This window comes from Caretta caretta, chromosome 1 (genome assembly GCF_965140235.1).
Source record: "Caretta caretta isolate rCarCar2 chromosome 1, rCarCar1.hap1, whole genome shotgun sequence".
In the NCBI taxonomy this organism is placed as follows: Eukaryota; Metazoa; Chordata; order Testudines; family Cheloniidae; genus Caretta; species Caretta caretta.
The window spans coordinates 154,767,468-154,786,119 of NC_134206.1; the positions used below are offsets into that span (position 1 = coordinate 154,767,468).

At 37.1% G+C, this 18,652-nt stretch overlaps 1 protein-coding gene across 13 annotated transcripts in view; it reads right to left on the bottom strand.

Annotated features, from left to right (window-relative positions):
- Positions 1-640: 640 nt before the first annotated feature.
- The window catches only part of CASK (calcium/calmodulin dependent serine protein kinase), a 438,390-nt gene continuing 420,378 nt past the window's right edge, over positions 641-18,652 (bottom strand). For 10 of the 13 annotated variants that reach the window (XM_048864713.2, XM_048864695.2, XM_048864722.2 and 7 more), the window contains 5 exons: positions 15,290-15,370; positions 15,100-15,180; positions 11,213-11,415; positions 8,889-8,972; positions 641-2,017 (listed from right to left, as the gene is read on the bottom strand). In XM_048864713.2, coding sequence (XP_048720670.1) covers positions 1,841-2,017; positions 8,889-8,972; positions 11,213-11,415; positions 15,100-15,180; positions 15,290-15,370 — 626 coding nt within the window. In that variant the 3' untranslated portion in view covers positions 641-1,840. The remainder of the gene's footprint in view (positions 2,018-8,888; positions 8,973-11,212; positions 11,416-15,099; positions 15,181-15,289; positions 15,371-18,652) is intronic. The other 3 variants (XM_048864731.2, XM_048864704.2, XM_048864648.2) reach the window with 1 other exon arrangement.

The window sequence follows — 18,652 nt, forward strand, 5'->3', positions numbered from 1 at the left end:
CTGCAGGGGGCAGGAGGAAGGACAGTATCATCCTATATGCTTTAAAAGCTTTTAGTCTCTTGAGAAAAGGTTTTACAGTGAGAACATACCTTGATTATATGCAGCATTCACAAGCAGTTGAAACAATCTGCAGGTCAATCACATTTTAACTTTGAGGATAATCCTTTCATGGCCATGTTATAATTTAACACACAAGTTGAAGTTCATGTTATACAATAAAACAGACAACTGAGTTTTTAGGAGAAAGACTCTGGATCATCATATGTCTGTCACCTGTGACCAGGTAGATTATGATGTCATGAATTGTGGTGATGATGCTCAATTTAGCTCAGCTGCTTTAAGAGGAAATGTAAACCACCCAGGCCAAGGGGAATGAGATGAGGAAACAGAAACCACAGAGCTCTGAAGTGAATACATGGCTGAATTTGCTTTCTTGGGCTTTGCTCTTGCTCATAATTTGGTCAAGCTGTGTTTATGAAGTTTATGTGCTCAGCAGAGTCCCATGATAGACTTGAATTCACATCAGAGCCTTTGATTAATTTAAGTATGGTCAAGAAAGATTTCTTAAAATCTAAGAGTGAGCTGACTGTTTTCAGAACTACTTGAAGAAATCTATGATGAAATGAAGGACCCAAAGGCATTTAATTGTTGAACACATAAAAGGAAGTATATTTAAAATAAAAAAAATTGGTCAGACTGTAGAGTCAGTTACCATTTTTAAGGAATTTACAGGGCTGTTGTAGATGAGTCTTTTGGAATAGCCAGTTTATCGCATTGCCTAAACTGGTTTCTTCATTGCACAGGATTTTCTCTTAAAATGTGTGCATTTTTTAAACAATTACATACATATTAAAAATCAGCATTTCTTTGCTTAAACTTAATTAAAACGTTAATACTCTCAGACAACACAGATCTGAAATGGTGAAACCAGTAATTTCCCCCGCCCACCTTACAACAAATTAAATTGAGACAAAATTACAAACACATTTCACTACATGATTATTATTAATAAAAATCAGTTTTTTTATAAAGTTGCCCAAAATGCAAGGGATGTGCATAGGTTTACAACTTAGTCATAATAATATTTTATTTTATTCCCTTGGGTACGTTTTCCCAAGAACGGAATGTATTTTGCTGTAGATTACAGGTTTTTTTTTCAACACAGATACACCAACGGCATGAACGCTTGCGACTGTCCACATGCATTAAGGGTCAAGACCCAATTTCAAATCTCTAAAAGGTTTACAGAGTTCTTCAAAGAGACAGTATCACATTATCTGGATGTTACATAAAAGTACTATTCTAAAAAAAAGGAGCAAAGAAAGGCCTTTAAAATTTATGAATTTGTTTTGTAATCACTAGACTAATTATTTCAAATAAATAAAGGAAAGCAAGTTATCCCAATCCATAAAATCAGACTCTAAACAGAATGTAGTGTTCCACCCCCAAGTTAAGGTAACAGAATCATTTATTATTATTAAAATAGATTATAGAAAGCAGCATCTATTTTGTGCAGTTTTCAGGGGCCTTTGAAATAAAAAGCTATGATTTCCAAAAATATAACATTCCAAAGGATTGAATAATACATATATTGAAACATACATTTTATTAAAGTTTAGGAGAACTGATTAAAAAAGATACTGTCTCTTTAAATTAGTGTTTAATTTTTTTCTCCTCCTATCTATTAGGACATGACAATAATTATAAATTTAGGTCACACTACATCTAGGTAGTCTCTAGGGGCCAAGATCTGTTGACACAAGGTCAATAACAAAGAGGTTTTCCATGTATGAGGTGGTTCCCAGTATTGATAAAATTCTTCAGTTATCTGGTGAAAGGCCTAATAGACCCAGGAGACTGGAACCCACTGTGATGCTGTACAAACAAGCTCAATGGCTTCCTCCAAATGCCTGATTGTTTCATCAATTTCATTGTTGATAATTGTTAGATCAAAGTAGTGTGCATATGTTCTCTGTAAGATTTCAGATTCCTTTTGCAGGCGCTGAAGAGATTCATCCTGCACAATGATTGGAAAAGAAAGCAAGAGAGATATATTAGATTCTTTTGTTCAGTTTTCTGTTTGTTGGTTACGGAGAAGGAAACAGCAAAAATAAAACCTAATCTAAGGATTCATGAATGACTTATGCCCCCTACATAACGTCGAATTTCATGCATGTTACAAGGAAGAAATTGTAACTTGCCTCACCCTTGTAACTTTACACAAAACCATAATCCATCAACGGAGGTTACTCAAGACACATCAGGACACTTATCTAATTTGTGGGAAGGGTTAAACAGACATGGGCTAGCGCATAAGGATTACAAAAAATAAAAGTAAGAACCAGTACAAACATGGAAAGAGTGTCAGTTCATGAATGAAAACATATCCAGTTGACAAATACAAGCTGTTTGGCATCTATCCAGACATCGATATGGGAAGCATGACAGGATGAATTTTCAAGTTTCAGCTCTTTTTGGACAATTTCTGTAATGTCTATTACTACTCAGCATCAGTCTTCGAGTTTCACTTCCTTTTACTTTAATAAATATTTACTCTGGACAGTCTTAGGAAATTCTCACTCTATTACTTTCTAATTTCTCTTTCATTATAACTCTCTTCTAACATCTTATGGTCTATCGAGACTGTATTCTAATTCTAAATTCTACTGGTGCAATTCAAGCCCACCAAGAATAGCTGCACCAGTTTTACCACCTCCACCTCTTCTGGGAGTTGTCTCGGGAACCTGCCCTAAATTGAGGCCAGGTTATCATATATGGCCTTTGGAATCATATTTTGTGGGTGCTCCTGCCATGCTCCTCCAAGGCCAGCACTGCTCACATTCTGGGCTTCCAAATGGAGCAGGGTTGCAGGGGGCTTGTTCTATGGATGACTTTCTTCCTCCGCCTGCTGCCTCGGTTCTGTGGTGAGAATGAATGATGGGAGTTTAAACTCTCTTCTCACAATTCCCTAGGGATACTAGAAGATCATCTGAAATCTCCCACAAGCCACTGCTTCTAGGAACTGTGGAATAGGTGCCCAGGAGGCAGTGCAAATGAAATGTCATTGCACAGTGCAATATGGAAATGGGACAAAACTACTCCCCAAACAATATGGCCAGTGTGGTCACACTGCATTGTTAGAACCTACCCTGGTGTTATCCCACCAGTTCAATTAGCCATGGTTCAGTTCTCTATGTACCAAGAGATGCAGCCCAGCACTCCTGTGCTATAAAGCACAGAGCAGCACTGAGTGGTCTTTTTACTTGAACTTATATGGGTCACAACATTTGATTTCCAGAGTCTTCATATTACGAGGTCAACTGGGTTCCCTTTCTTCAACTGACCAAGTATCTGGGATTGCACTGTATAAAAAAAGATGTGGAAGCTGCACCTTTTGGGGCATCCGAAAATCAGCATTCAGTGGGAGAAAACTGGAATGAGGCACTTTTCCTTTCCTGTACCATGAAACTAACCATTTCCTTGAGTACAATTCTAGATCCTGATAGGAGTTGCTGCTTTCCTGAAGCATATCAAACTGTACAGTCCCCAGTAGTCAACAGAAGGTGACTCACTCTCTCCATATTTGAAAACTACATTCAAACGTAAATGTAGCCAAGTGCTCCTCACACAGACGTGTACAGAGAATGTCCTTTTAAGGAGTATTATGCATCCAAACAAGCACATGAGGCTTCTGTGAAAAATAATGATATGTGCAGATTTGTCCTATGCTATTCTCAAGTCAACTACTGATAAAGAGAGACCTTAGATTGTGCTAAATACACCACTGGGACATTCCCCTAAAATAACAGCAACCATGGCAAATTCCTCAACTATCATAAATTACCATAGCTCAACTGACTTCAACAGAGCTCCAATGATTTCTGCAAAAAGAAAAGGAGTACTTGTGGCACCTTAGAGACTAACACATTTATTAGCGCATAAGCTTATACTCAAATAAACTTGTTAGTCTCTAAGGTGCCATAAGTACTCCTTTTCTTTTTGCCGACACAGACTAACATGGCTGCTACTCTAAAACCTGTCAATGATTTCTTTCAGCTAAGGATCTGACCCCTTGTGTTTGATCTACAAAGTGAAAAATTATTTTTGTACAAGTGCTACTTTTTTTTTGCACTTTCAAGATATCTAATTAATTTTATGTCTGTAACCTCAATGTTATTAAAAATATAAAGTACTGGACACTGTATATTTCAAATGAGTATAATAAACCTGAAGCCACTGGACTAATACTGTATGTCAGAATATAAAAGGTTTTAGAACTTGGGAGACAAATGTAGGTTTTCACAGACAGTTTCATGCCTGTGTCAGCAATACGCAATAAATTTATGGATATAAACTTTTTTATTTACACTTCCTATTTAATAATGATAAATTAGGACAGACAATAGAAATCTGCAGGGAATCTGTAAAAGGAAAAGAAAATGAGGAAAAGAAAATAGGAAAAGAATGAGAAGAGTTGTTCTCAAATCTTTTCTTCTACTTGGCTCTGGCCCTAGATTTTGCAAAAACAAAGAGGGTATTTCAAAAATATCTATTAGATTATAACATTTAACTGTCGTCGTTGTTCCTAAGTAATATTTTATAGACAACTAAGGAGACTGCAGTTTGGGAGACCTACACTACTTACACTTACCCCCATGGAAATGTAAAATGTTACTTCTACCTACTCCTGGGGGAATTCTGTGCCAAAAAATTAAAAATTCTGCAGCAAAAAATTAAAAATTCTAGGCACAATATTATAAAATTCTGCATATTTTATTTGTCAAAATAATGTAATATAATCACTTTGGTTTCAATTTATTTCGGTAATTTATTTCAACTACAATACAATGGATGGAGAATTGAAGTGGGGAGCATGGGAGGAAATTCCCAAACCCCCTTGCCTAACAGTAATGTAACTAGGTTTGACCCTTTATTTCTAGTTATTAGTCAACAAACATATGCAGCCATACGCTCAGTGTTACAACATAGGCAACTGAAGAGTAAGTGAAGGCTGGAGAATCAAACTCACAATTTATATTGACTACTGACCATCTCCAGAAAGGTCAGTAGGAAACAGTTTATTGAGCACATTCTGATAGGAAATTTTTTCGGTCCAAAAATTTAGACTAGTTCTAATCTCTAAAGCACCATAAGCATTTATAAGGCCATACTGTCCTTTACACCACTCTGGCAATGTAAAGGAGCTATTAAACATTTACACTTGTTTTATACTCCTGGGGGAATTCACAAAGAGAATGGGAACAATTCACTAAGCAGGCAGGCTGCTACATTCTGCTCTGCCTGATGGGACAGTGCCTGTCCCATGCCTACCTCCTCAGAAACACCCTGAAGCCCTGCCCCTCCAAGCCAAGCATGATGCAATAGCAAGCGAGAGAGACAGAGTGTCTCTCTCTTTCACACACATGACTCTACAGCCCCCCTGCCTTGTCAGTGATTTACATCTCTGCTGGCTGCTCCAGGTGCCCGAACCAATCTGCCTGCTCTGCCGGGGAGGGGAGGATGATTGCTTTTGCAGATTCCCTTTGCTTCCCTGTCAGAAGTCATTTTTCTGCAGGGAAGAAAAGAAATCTGTGGGGGACATGAATTCTGCACATGTGCAGTGATGCAGAATTCCCCCAGGAGTACTTTTCCCCCTACATTCTTGAGGACAATAGTAAGTCTTTTACATTATTGAATTAAGGATTGGCCTGACCTGCAAAATTCTGAAGTGGGTCCAAACTTCCTCAAAGTTTGGGGAGGAGGAGCCAGATCAAGGTTTTTGGTTTGGGCCCACCTCTAATTTGAATATATGACAGAATTATCTCTGATCTGCATAGTCCAAATTTACAGCACTATTTGTGCACTTGTCCTTTAAAAAAACACCTGAATATCAGAACGCAAGATATATATATATAGCCACACTGGATAACAGCTTTCGCTAAATGTTTCTGGTAAGGTCATTAGCAGTTAAAGGATTTATGTCACTTAGCATGTAAGTGGCCATAATCAGGCTTCAAAGCTGACATCCCATTAAGACCTCTCTTTACATAGTGAAGGTTAGCTTGGCAACCAGCCCGGGTATCATTTTTTGTTTTTAAATTAAAATTTTAAAACTAGAGATCTGCAAGAACATTTGAAATCTCTAAAATTTGTATTTTTAACAGGCAGTAACACATTTCAGGCCATGCATTTCTGGGGATTACTACATGTTTTGTGGTTGACGACAGCAAGCATTTGGCTTTGTGCTTCATAAAACCACCAGAACCATGCAATATTTACCCAGAAAGGCACTGTATTTTGTGTCTTTATTCAGTCACAGTGAGATCCCTGTAAATTGGAGATACTGCACATGCATTCTACAGTCGGTTAAAATGGCTCAGCCGTGCATTGCAGGATAAGGCTGTTTGAACCGTGTCAACCACAAAGTCATAATGTGCATTTCCTAGAGTAGGAATAAAAGTCTCTGGGTTCACTTGTTTTTAAGGCTATCCTTTTAACTTTTTTCTTTTTGCCAGTGAATAATCCTTTCATTTGAATGAGCTTTAGCACAGATGTCTGAGGTCTTTATTACTTTATACTTTTATTCTAATGGCAAAAGTAATGTTGAGTGGGAACAAGGATGTCTACGTTCTAAATCTATTAAAATAATTAGGATTGCATCTTATCAGGTTCTAGCCGGTACTTACAGGCAATTTTCTGCACCATTTTGGCAGCTATGTAAAATGAATACGAACGCAGGAAAATGAAAAGAAAGGCAAAGATGATAATTCAAGAAAAAACATAAGGAAAAAAGACAGTCATTTACAGATGTGTTTGCAAAAATGAAACAAAGCAGGATAAACAGGTCAAGAGAAAGGGCTATTCTTTATGCAAATGAATCTTTTGTAAAAGTAAAAATGAATGAGAAATATGAAGTATGCACACAAAAACCCAGTTTGCTGAGACTCATCATACCACAGCTTCTGTATATATTCCATTCCCTCTCATGCAGCACAATAGATCCAGGTGAGTAGGACCCAGATTGCATTAGTGTCCACTCTTATTGTTTTTTAAAGTGAGTGTTAGTGGTTCACAGACAGTGACAGTTTTAGCAAATATACAAAACATTAAAGCATGATTCCGATTTTGCAACAGAGTCCACCTGGATGAATTTTTATGCCACACAGATCAAATTGCAGGATCTGGGCCATAAAAACTAAACACAGCACAAGAGCATAATAATGAGGCTAAATATTTGAACCCTAAACCTTTTTTGGTTTAACTTCCCCTACGTCTTCCATCCCAATGAAGGAAAAAAAGCCCAATCTTGCATGTGCTCACACTGTAGCTCAGTACATCCCCAAACAGCAATTTACTTTCTCATATTAACCCTCCCAGTTCTCCCCCATCTCACATTCTACAACATGAACTTCTGAATGGTCAAAAGAGAAGTACCACTGGTATTTCAGAGTAGGAGATTTGAAACAACACATTGGAACAATCAGATGATTCTGTAATACCTTTGGGCCAAAAGACACATGGATTTTTTTTTAAAAGGCAAAAATAGTACTGAAGATCTTCAGGGGCTTTTGTGCATTTACAGTGAGTTGTACAACAGCTCCAGCTAAAATAATCAGAAAAGTTGCATAACAATCCAGGACCTATTCTTGCGCTCTTGAGCTCCCCGCCCTAAACAGTTATGCAATCTGCTGTGCAAAAGAATATCTACCATTACAGGGGACTAAGATGCAGCATTTTAATATTTGTCCATATAAATTTACAGTAAATGATAACATCAGCAATGTTTCAGAGGAATGATCACTACATCATTTTAATATAGCTAAAATCAGAATGTTCTGAGACATCTTCATTTCCGTGTTTGGGTAACTTAACACTTGAAAAACAAAAAGGTTTTGTTTTCCTTTTTTTTTTTCATAATTTTCTTGCCATTTTACTAATTATTTATGGTATTTGTGTTTGAACATCTTTATCCTTTATGGCCCATCATTTATCTGCAAGAATCTGTAGTGAAGTCCTAATTCTATATTTGTGTTATTACACACATTATGTCTGGGGAAGCCAACTGTTGCTACAAACACAGGATTATCACTTCCCTGCAGGATCAAAGAGATGGAAGAGGGATTTGCTACAAAGAGAAAGTTCTTATTCAGATACATTTAACACCTTTCTAGAGTGAAAAAAAAAGGAAGGAACTGGTTATAAATGTTTTGTTTGTTCTGGTTTAAGCTAAATCCTGAGAAATCCTTACATAAACTCTCTTTGAACATGAACACTTAACATTTTCTCACAAGCAGGTATCCGTTCCATTTTTGTTCACAATCCCGAGCATCACAATGTTATTTGAATTTAATAAGCCAGTTTCTGGTATATAGCTTTGGGATTTCTTTTCTCAAAGATGAAACTTAGTAGCAGCTTCCTTCCTCCTTCTACTTGGGGAGGAAAGAGTGAAGTACATTGAATGACTCAGAAAATGGAAATTCTTGGACAGCTGACCAATTAGTTGGCTCAATGGCCATAGCAAGATTTTGGAAACAATTCTTTTAGGTAGGGAGGAAATAAAACTGAACAATATATTTTAAAAGGATATCAAATGATCAGTACTGATCTATGTATCAGCTGATGTTAAAGTTGTCATGTGAAGAGCTAAGAGTACTATGAAGTGCTGCCCTAGTAGTGACAGTGCACGGATCCTTGCAGCTCAAGTTTATATTTAAACGTAGGAAAAATCATCTGTTATTCAGTAAAATCATCTCAATCTTAACTTCAGTGGTGTTCTGACCCCACTATAAAAGACAACTGGTCAGTTAAAATGTTGATCTTATTCACATACTGAATTATCCCTTTAATTGTGTCTCCTGATAAAAACATTTACCTGTAATAAGCCTTACCTCATTAATGCCTGGGGTAATCGTAGGTGCAGCAATAAAAACAACAAAAGGAGCAAACTCTGCAGTTCTCAGGACCTTCAGTGCCTACGTAAAAAACATTAAATACTTGAGAAGAAGAACAAATCAATCAACAGGATACAAGTTTAAATATACAAACAGAGGGAAGAACTAACAAGACTCTAGATCAGTTTTAAAATATAACCAAGAAATATTAAGAACTAAGACCCTGATCCTGGAAAGACTTACAGATATGCGTAAGTTTACAGTCCCATTTACTCCACTAAGTCTTTGCAAGATTGGGGCCCAAATTGTAAGTTCATCAGCATAAAGAATTGCCATGGTATTGAAAGCATCCAAGATTTCATAGGCAGGATATTTTTCCTACAGAAAACACTAAAAATCAGTTTATATTTATGCTGAAAAATTTGCATTAGCTAGAAAAACTTTTGCTATGGTATTCTAAATGGGTCAAAATATAAATTGTACTTTATAGTAAATGCTGACTAAAATATCATAACAAAACATTTTCTGGTTGCGAATATTGCTCAACCTACAGATAAAAACTTATTTTTATTTTTGCTGAAGCAAAAATGTTCTGATGTGAAAACTATTCAGCTTTCAAAACGTGAGGGCACTGAAAATACTAATAATTCAATAATCATAAACTGAGACCAAGCACCCTGCTAGAGAAGCTCCAAGCTACCTCTGTGCAGAAGGGAAATGTAAAGACAATGCTTATGATTAACCTGACTCAAACAGTAATGATTTATGAGTGACATAGGTAGTTCCACAAATGAGTCCCTCCACCTGGCTTGATCCAGACTGAAACTTGGGATAGGTAGGTAGCAAGCAAACATAACCTAGCTGGTCTCAACTGTCTGGGCAGAATGTAGAGTGAAAGACACTTATATTCCACTTCAAAGCAGTACAAAGAGGTCCTTTTCTAAAAACTAGCCTGACAGCCAGCTGAGTTTATGTCCCTCTCTGCTGCTTGAAATCCACTTTCAGATATCATCAGTTATGCATTGTTTCTACAGAAAAACATGGTTACATGAGTCAGGGAAGCTCACAGAACTGAGGATACCTGAACCTGGAATACAGAAACAGGTAATTAACTAGAACTGGGCTCATGGACAAGTACTACCATAACTGTAACAAATTAGGTGAGTTGCATTATACAATGTAGTCAGACGTCTTATTTTTGTTCTGAAAGTCTCCACTTAGGTGAAACAAAGTCCATCAACTGCACTGTCCAGAACCAAACCTGTGATCTTATGAATCCAGCCACAAAAGAAGAGAAGAGCCAGTATAGAGAAAACAGACAATATTGGTCACGACTAGTTAATTTTGCTCACAGGGGGATGAGCCCTGCAAACCAAAGCAATGGCTGGTGAGAAAGAATGCAGAGAGGTCATGACCCAGGGAAAATAACTGTCAGACTTGTCTTCTGGGCTCAGCAGCTCATATTTTTAATTGGCTCCTGAAAGTTATTTCAGGACTGGTCTCTTGTTTCCCCATGTCCTTTAACCTGCTTGAATATGAATTCAAAGGCACCACAGCTAAAAATAAAACATATAAATACTCAGCCATCAACTGAAATTCATATCAATGTGGGAGGTTCCAAAGGAAATTAGTCTAAATGTTCCATTTAGGATTTTATATCAAAATTGCAACACTGTGAATAAAGTATTCATATTCTTTGAGTTTGTGAATTTACCTACTCACTGATGCTATTATAACACACACAGACATTAATAAATACAGCTATAGCCATTCTATAGGCAACACCTTCCTATAGCATCAGTGATGATAGAGAATGCTACTTCTGAGACTGCTGACCCAGTAACAGCAGGGAAGTAGGGGACAGTCAGGACAATGCAGAACAAAATTCCCTCCTGGGTGTGCTATCAAAGTGAAATCTAGGGCTGAACATATTAATACGTTACAGCTGGCTGGCACAGACAATCAGCTGCTTCAATGGACAGCAAAGTGCAGTGAACAATAATGTAACAATAATTTCCCTTATTATATTAAAGTGTGCAGTAAGCAGATTTTCATAGCAGTACTGGTCCCTTGCCAAACCAAATGGTGAGCTCATTTCTACTTCTTAGTTTTACCCTAATGATCAGTAGAAGATGATTTCATACACTGAAGTCCCTGTGTGGAACCATTGCCCCACATACTAAAAACTTTTCACATTAAATGTATGATGAGTTATATGTCTTAAATTCTAAGGTCAAAAAATGACTGGCGATAGAATGTAACAAAATAAAATTCAGGTGTCTCTGATAAGCTTTGCATTTTTATACATTTCCAATAAGTACCTGAGGTTCTACGTCAAGTATTGCAATTAGTCCCTGTTCATGGATCTTCCGTATTGTTTCCAGTTTTGTCCCATACATTGCATCCTCATGGCTGCCATATTCCAAGTATTCATTGTTGGATATATCCTGCATCATTTGGTCATGCGATACAAAGTAATAATTCTTTCCATTTTCTTCATCTTTCTTGGGAGGTCTGGTTGTGTCTGAAATGTCAAGGAATGCAAAAGAACACAATCTAAATTTTAATTTTTGTTGACCTAGTAATAGTTATTCATGTAACAACCCATTGCCCAAACTGTTCTAAATCTTGATTATATTTTTTATATTTTCAAAGTTTTATTCACTTGCTGAACCAAGGATTACATTAACCATCTATTATTTTAAATGATTCTTTTAAACTTCAAAGGTGCAGGGAGAGGACATTCTGTAAGGAGTGTGTCCCCATCCCATTTCTGAATAATTGCTAGCACAGAATGGTGATTAGTTTGGCAGAAGATACTAGTAATTCAATTGACTTTGGAGCTTGTATCACAACTATGCGTAGGCCTCAAGCACAGGGAAGAGAAAGGGATTTTGAAATCCTCCAAGCCTTCCTCTGTCCTTGGTGAATAAACCCTCCTGATAGACACTTGCATATTCAACCCCCAGTGACTCTTGTCTGCCTTCAATTCCCTCCTCAAACCTTGATAAATTCTGAAAGAGGTCTCCAGTGCACTCCCTCCTACCTGTCCTGTCTCAATCTAATCTTGGGCTTCAAGGCATCATTCTGACTCTCCACCTGTAAGGCCTTGGCCCCATCTTCCCAAAATTTCCTCACCACCTCTCATCCTCCCACGCTTCCTCTCTCCTCTAGTTCCCTTTCCTCAATCTTGTATCCTTTGGTACTATAGACGGAGCTGTAGTTAAGGTTGCCCAACCCTGTTTTCAATTGCTTTTAATTTTTATTTATTTATTTATTTTTAAACAACCATTTAGATCAGAAGCTCTCATATCTCTATGCTTTGGAACAGGGACATGAAATTTGGCAGTGGGTGGGGTCACCCTAATGTCAGGGATGTGTCTTTTGGTGTATTCATGACAATTCACCCAAATATGGCCAAGTTAGAAGCCTCTGAAAAAATCACAGTAACACCTCTCTTCCGAGCCTGTGTGAAGAGTTTGGTAGCTAGATTCTCCACTGAGCTTGCTCTAGCACAGGGCTGTAGGGTCTGTGCAGAACTTTCACTGCAATTGCTTCTCCCAGCTGCCAGGGGCTGTTGGGCAAAGGAATGTGGGGAGAGAAGAGCGTGACGCTGGTAAACCAGGTGCTAGCAATTGCCAAGGCTGTAGGTGTCAACTGAGTACTGAAATTCGTAACTGGAAACCAGATCAGCTCACCCATAGGTCAATATTGTTCAAAGTAGGTGTTAGACTTGTAAAGATGTCCATAAGTTGCTAAATACATTAATGTAACTTATAATGGCTGTATCCCATGCTATAAGAAATATGCAAGTTTTGTTTTATAATTGGAAAAATGCCTGCTTTGAACTTGTGAACTTAGGCAGGAAGAAGAGTGGCTCCCCTTCCCATCAAGAAGGACTATCAAAACTAAGTGGGCCAATGTAGGACAAAAACTTTGTTGACTGCTCAATCCACCCATGAAGTTAAGTGCAGGAGCAATCATTCCAGTGGTTTGAACTCTGGGGGAAGTGCATATAAAGATGCTTACAAGAAGAAATAGCTTTCTCTTTGCTGTTTGGACTCTCACAAGGGCTGGAGCTAAGAAGTAAGAACAGAGATCCCCAGGGTCAACTGGGTTAGCCCTAAAAGACATTCAGTGGACAGATTACAACATCTCTGTCACCTTTCAGAACCACAGATTGTAACTCATTTGTGCTTATATGTTGCCTACTCTAACCTGTAAATAACTCTCTCGTTTCTTTTTCCTAGTTAATAAATCCTTAGTTAGTTCACTGTAAGATTGGCTACCAGTGTTGTTTTTGGTGTGAGATCTAAAGTGCAAATTGATCTGAGGGTAAAGTGACTGGTAGGGTGACCAGATGTCCTGATTTTATAGGGACACTCCTGAATTTTGGGTCTTTTTCTTATATTGGCTCCTATTACCCCCAACCCCGTCCCGATTTTTCACACTTGCTGTCTGGTAACCCTAGTGACTGGTCTCTTGGGACTGGCAACAACCTGAATATTTTGTGATTTTTGATGTACGTGACCATTTATCACTAAGTCCAGCTTGCCTGGGTGGCAAGATAGACTGGAGTGGCCAAGGGTGACCCCATGGTAAGACTTTTACAGTGATCCACAAGCTCACGTTTGCTACTGTGTTGGTGAAATCTAATTACAGAACATACCACCAGTTGGGGTGTCTGGCCCGCTTTCTGACAGTCTGCCCTGAGGCTGGCACTCATGGTTGTGAACCACTCCAGACAGCGTGACAGAAGGATTTTTAGGAGTCATAACCATATACATAGTAGTTTAAACTATGACCATGGATCAATTTGCCAGAGCGAGAGAGTGAGCGTGTGTATAGGAGAAAAGGAGGGGGCCTCGGATAGAGCCATGAATGACAGCATGATTGCAGTGTAGAGAAAAAGGAGCTGCCCAGGGAGAGGCTTATTGAATAGTCAGAAAATTACAAGCATACGAACAGAATCCCAAAAGCCACAGGTGGAGAGTGAGTGGTAAGAGAGGAATTAACTGATTGCTGAAAGCAGCAGGGAGAGAGAGAAGCCCTGTAAAATTGGCAATGAGAGGGTCATTAGTGACCTTAGTAAAAATGGCTTCAGTGAAAAGCATAGGGTGGAAGCCATAACGAAGGGGTTCTAAGAGGGAGTTTAGTGGGGAAGCAATTGAGGCAGTGGGAGTAACCAACACAATCAAGGATTTTGTGGGCAAAGAAGAACTTTTCTTAAACCCATATGATTTTTCTGTGTCCGCCAGCACAGACAGGTTCTAAAAATTAACACCGAGGGCTCCATTAACTACAAAAACAACTAACTTCCCATAACTACAACTCGTCTAACCTTAATTATAAAACAAAAAGCTAACAAGGTATAAATCTGTCTAGGTTCTTATGCCACAACCATCACTGTCATGTCTGAGCACCCATGAAGGGGATCTGTTGGGTACTGTGGCCCTTCACACCGATGAAGAGAGTGGAACTGGGGACATCTAGCTGGTGGAGGTGTTTATGCCCCTGGTCTCAGAACGCTGAATTTGAGGAATAAATGTTTGCTCCCCAGTAGTTAATTACACTGCAGAGGGTTCTGTGGCTCCTGCGGCAGGGCATGCAAATCCTATAGTGGGGATCTGTGGCAGCAAGGTCATGAAGGAGAATCAGGGATTTTGGTAACAATTTATTTGCAAACAGTAAAATGAACTGCGCTTTGCTCTTAACCTCAGCTCTGGATAATTCTACAGGAACTTAAAGTAACAGTCCTCAAGGCTGTATAGAGTAATGTAAAACAGTTAAATAAGGTAAATGTATAGAATTTAATCGAAATCCAATTTACATTTCTTTTCATGGGAATTTTGTGACCTGAAGACCTTCTCCTGTCTTGACTGATCCAGACACATAAACTAAATACTTAAAAGATAATATATGTGAATAAAGTGACTGTTAGGTTTAAACCTTAAAATGCCAAACATCTGGGGGAAGGTTTTATGTGAATAGTATGAAAATGTTCCAAATGAAAGGGATGCTGTATATATTTAGGTGCAAAAATTGATGGTATTTTTCCATACCACATCCTCCCAGTATTATGATTCAACCACCATTAACTTATACTTAAGCTTTAACAGAGTACAATTACACATGCAACAGTGAACTGGGCATATCATCATATAGGTAATGCATATAATTTTGTGCTATATTTAACATTGCTACTTACGTGGAATAGGGTATGCAAATCTGTCTGGGTGTTTTGTGATGAGTGTATTTTTTATATGTCTTCTTCCAACACCATGTGCACCTAATTCACAACACGAAGAGGAAATTTATATTCATCACCATTAAGAGATTCAAAACATACTGTTAAAATTACTGTTCTGTTTAGAATGATACGGTATACTCAAAATTACCTAGTAAGACTAGTGTTTTCCTTTTGAATGCTGGCAGTTTTACTACTTCTTCATACGTGACGAGATCTAATTGATCAAATACTAAAACAACACAAAATAGAAAGATAAGAGAAAAACATGTATGAAGTGAGTTAAGAAATAGATTTTCATTTATGCCAAACTGTAATTTTAGTAATATTAAATGTACATTCCAAAACCATATTTCTAAAAAATATAAACTGACCATACTGAAATGTATTTTAATTAGACATTTTACGGTTGCAAGTTTAATAAAAACATTCATTTTTAAGTCCACAAAAATGGTTAAAAACGTACTAACATTCAAAGCTATTGAACGGCTCAGAACAGCTTGCATGTCATTTCATGCAGCATTCAGCAGATCATCAAAAATAGTTAAAATGGCATGCTATCACATTTTTTGCATGCCTAGGAAATTAGCAGTACTAAATAAAGTATACAGACAGTGACCAACATTAATACAATATGAGAACATCTATTTACACTAAAGGTAGAGGCTACTTTTAGTAATCATGTTTTATCAGAGAATTATGAGAAATGCATAAGCAAGTAGCTTGAATTTAGGTTTTGTGGTTTTCTTTTTAAACAACTACCATGTTAATTATAAGTAGAGTTCTCTTCAAACACATGCTATTTTTATTCACATGCTTTTAAAACTTTTGACACTGAATGAAGATTTGCAACAAAAAGTGATGACATTTCTGCACAAGAAAGAACCTCTACCATATTGCGGGCATATTTATTTTTTTAAAAAAAATCTCATTTTAGTAAAATCTTAATTTAACTGCCATGTATATTTTCTGCAGCGCCTATTCTGATCATTGTCAATTGCCAAGGTACAGTATGTGTGTCAAATCAAGTTTTCTCCACTAAAATAATGCTGTTCCTCCTTATAGCCAATAATAGAATATTTGTGGTAACACAATCATTTCAGTAAAATTCTAATGAAGGAATGAGGCAGGAGGCTGCTAATTATAAAGAAGAATGCTTTAATTTAGAGATAAAGATTGTGGCAATCAGCAATTACGAAAAAGAAGGGGGATCCATTCTAATAAGAATTACCAGTATTACAATCCTGGTCTTAAAAAGGAAGGAAGCCTACTATATTATGGCTTTAATGAATCCTAGTAGTCATTGCAGTAATGTAGTTTGCAATTCAGATCCATTTAATGTACTTAGAAACCTTTGTACAACTACTTCAACACACTGTTGGTCACACTGTAAACTGGTCAGTTTAGTTATTTAAGACTTCTTAACTTAGAAAATATATGGATTTGCAAACTTGTTAGTCTGTCAGAAAACCTTCCGAATTCAATTTAAAGAAAAATATCTCCCTCAAAGTTTCTCCAAATATTAAAATGTACTTTTAGAGGAAGGTTCTGGCTATATTTTTCTTCACTCCAAGAACCTACAAAGATGGAGTATGCCTCTGCTGTAACTTGAATTCATTTAAATTAGCTAACCAGTTTATTCAACATTAGGAAGAGTGGTGTATCTATTTTGTGCTAACCGGCTCTGCCACTTTAACTATCTAACCCTCAAATAACTCATCCCACTGGAAAAAAATCTAGCCTTTATTCTTCCTGAACTGAAATACATATCAACAACAAACACCACAAACAAAGAACAAAAATGGTGCATATTCATGTCTTAACCACAAACTAGAAGCATGGAGAAGATATGCTTTGGTCTGAACGGGATTACCTAATGACTGTAGGGTTTCCATACACAAGTGGAAAATGATTTTTTGTACACAAGATATGAGGAATACAGGGACACATTTAAAAACAACTTTTTAATGTTTCTGTGCAACTAGCTAATAAAGAAAAGGAGTTATTTGAAAGGAAACAGTAAGAAGCAAATAAAGAGGCATTGTCACTTGACAGGTTACTTACATGCACAGAGGCCATTGGGAGTAAGACAGCATGAAAAATGTACAGGGGTCATTGAGATATGGCTTGTAATATATTAGTAAAATAAAAAGTATATGCACAAAATAAACTTTCCCATGCAATATTCTAAACACAAGGCAAATAAATAACATTAAGAAATGATAAATGCATTTTATAAAAGCTTGGCAGTATTCTAATAGTCATTATTTTATGCATACTGTGAAGCATAACTTAAAATCTGAGGAATGATATTTTACGAAGTCCTGCAATAGCATTTCTGCAAAAAAATAAAAAAAATATTTTTTTTCCCAATACATTTCAATATCACTATAACGTATCTTATAACACACCTGAAAATGGTAACTGAATCTAATAAAGACAAACTATTAAGTAATGTTAACTTTGGTTGATTTAAAACAGACTTTTGAAAGATCTGGCATGTTCTTATTGTACACTGTTTGAGGACTTGGCCCAAGACTTGAGAACTGATTAAGGACAAAAGTGAGGTGTGACAGCAATTATCTTTGCAGCAAAGGAGAAAATTCTGTCTTTTTTAATATAATAAGCAATTACGCTATTTTCTCCATGGCTTCATAAATTGTTTGATTTGCAAAGCAATCTGGTGACAAGCGCTGCTGATATCCTGGAAAATCACACCAAAATCTAAGCTATTTTCCTAAATATTTAGAAACCATACATTTTTAGTTGCCTGCAAGGCTGTTGTACCAACTACATTCCAGCACCCTTTTCTCTTCCATAAAATAGTAGCATGGGAAAATACTCAGAATGCTTAAGACTTAAAATATATGTATGTTAAAAATTTCCTGTGAATACTCTTACAACAAAGAGGAGCAAATTCTACCTTGGGATGCTTTTGTGCGACTCCCTCTATGGAGTTTGAATTAGATTCCTTAGATTCAAACTAACTCCGCTGTTTTTTGTTCCTAGTAAGATCCAAAACAAGAAAGAGCCTATTTTCCAGTTCCGGGGCAGATGTTGCTAAAATCTTGTGAAAACAGCCAGTTTGTGACATCATGACTCAAAATGGTGGAAATCTCCAAACAGATGATCTTGTAAAATTTCTACCTTTCAAGATGAGAAATCTCACAGAACCATGACTGCCATTTGGGGCCCAAATCTTATAAGAACTGCTGATAAGATTCTGGCAACCACACATCCAAACCCTAATTGTTCATTAGCCCCACACTATAACCTTATCTTGTTATGAAGATGAACAATTTATCCTTGGCCTATTGGTACTCAGAGGATACGAGCAGGAACATAGGTTAAATACAAACTATTATAGCTCTGCTCACTTTCACAAGGCTATATACACCTCAGGAAATCAATCTAATCATATACAAGAAAAAGAATACTGTAATATTTGAGGGTAGCTCTATTCAGTACTGCATTTACCAAACTTAATTATGTCTTATAGGTGTAGTATTATTTT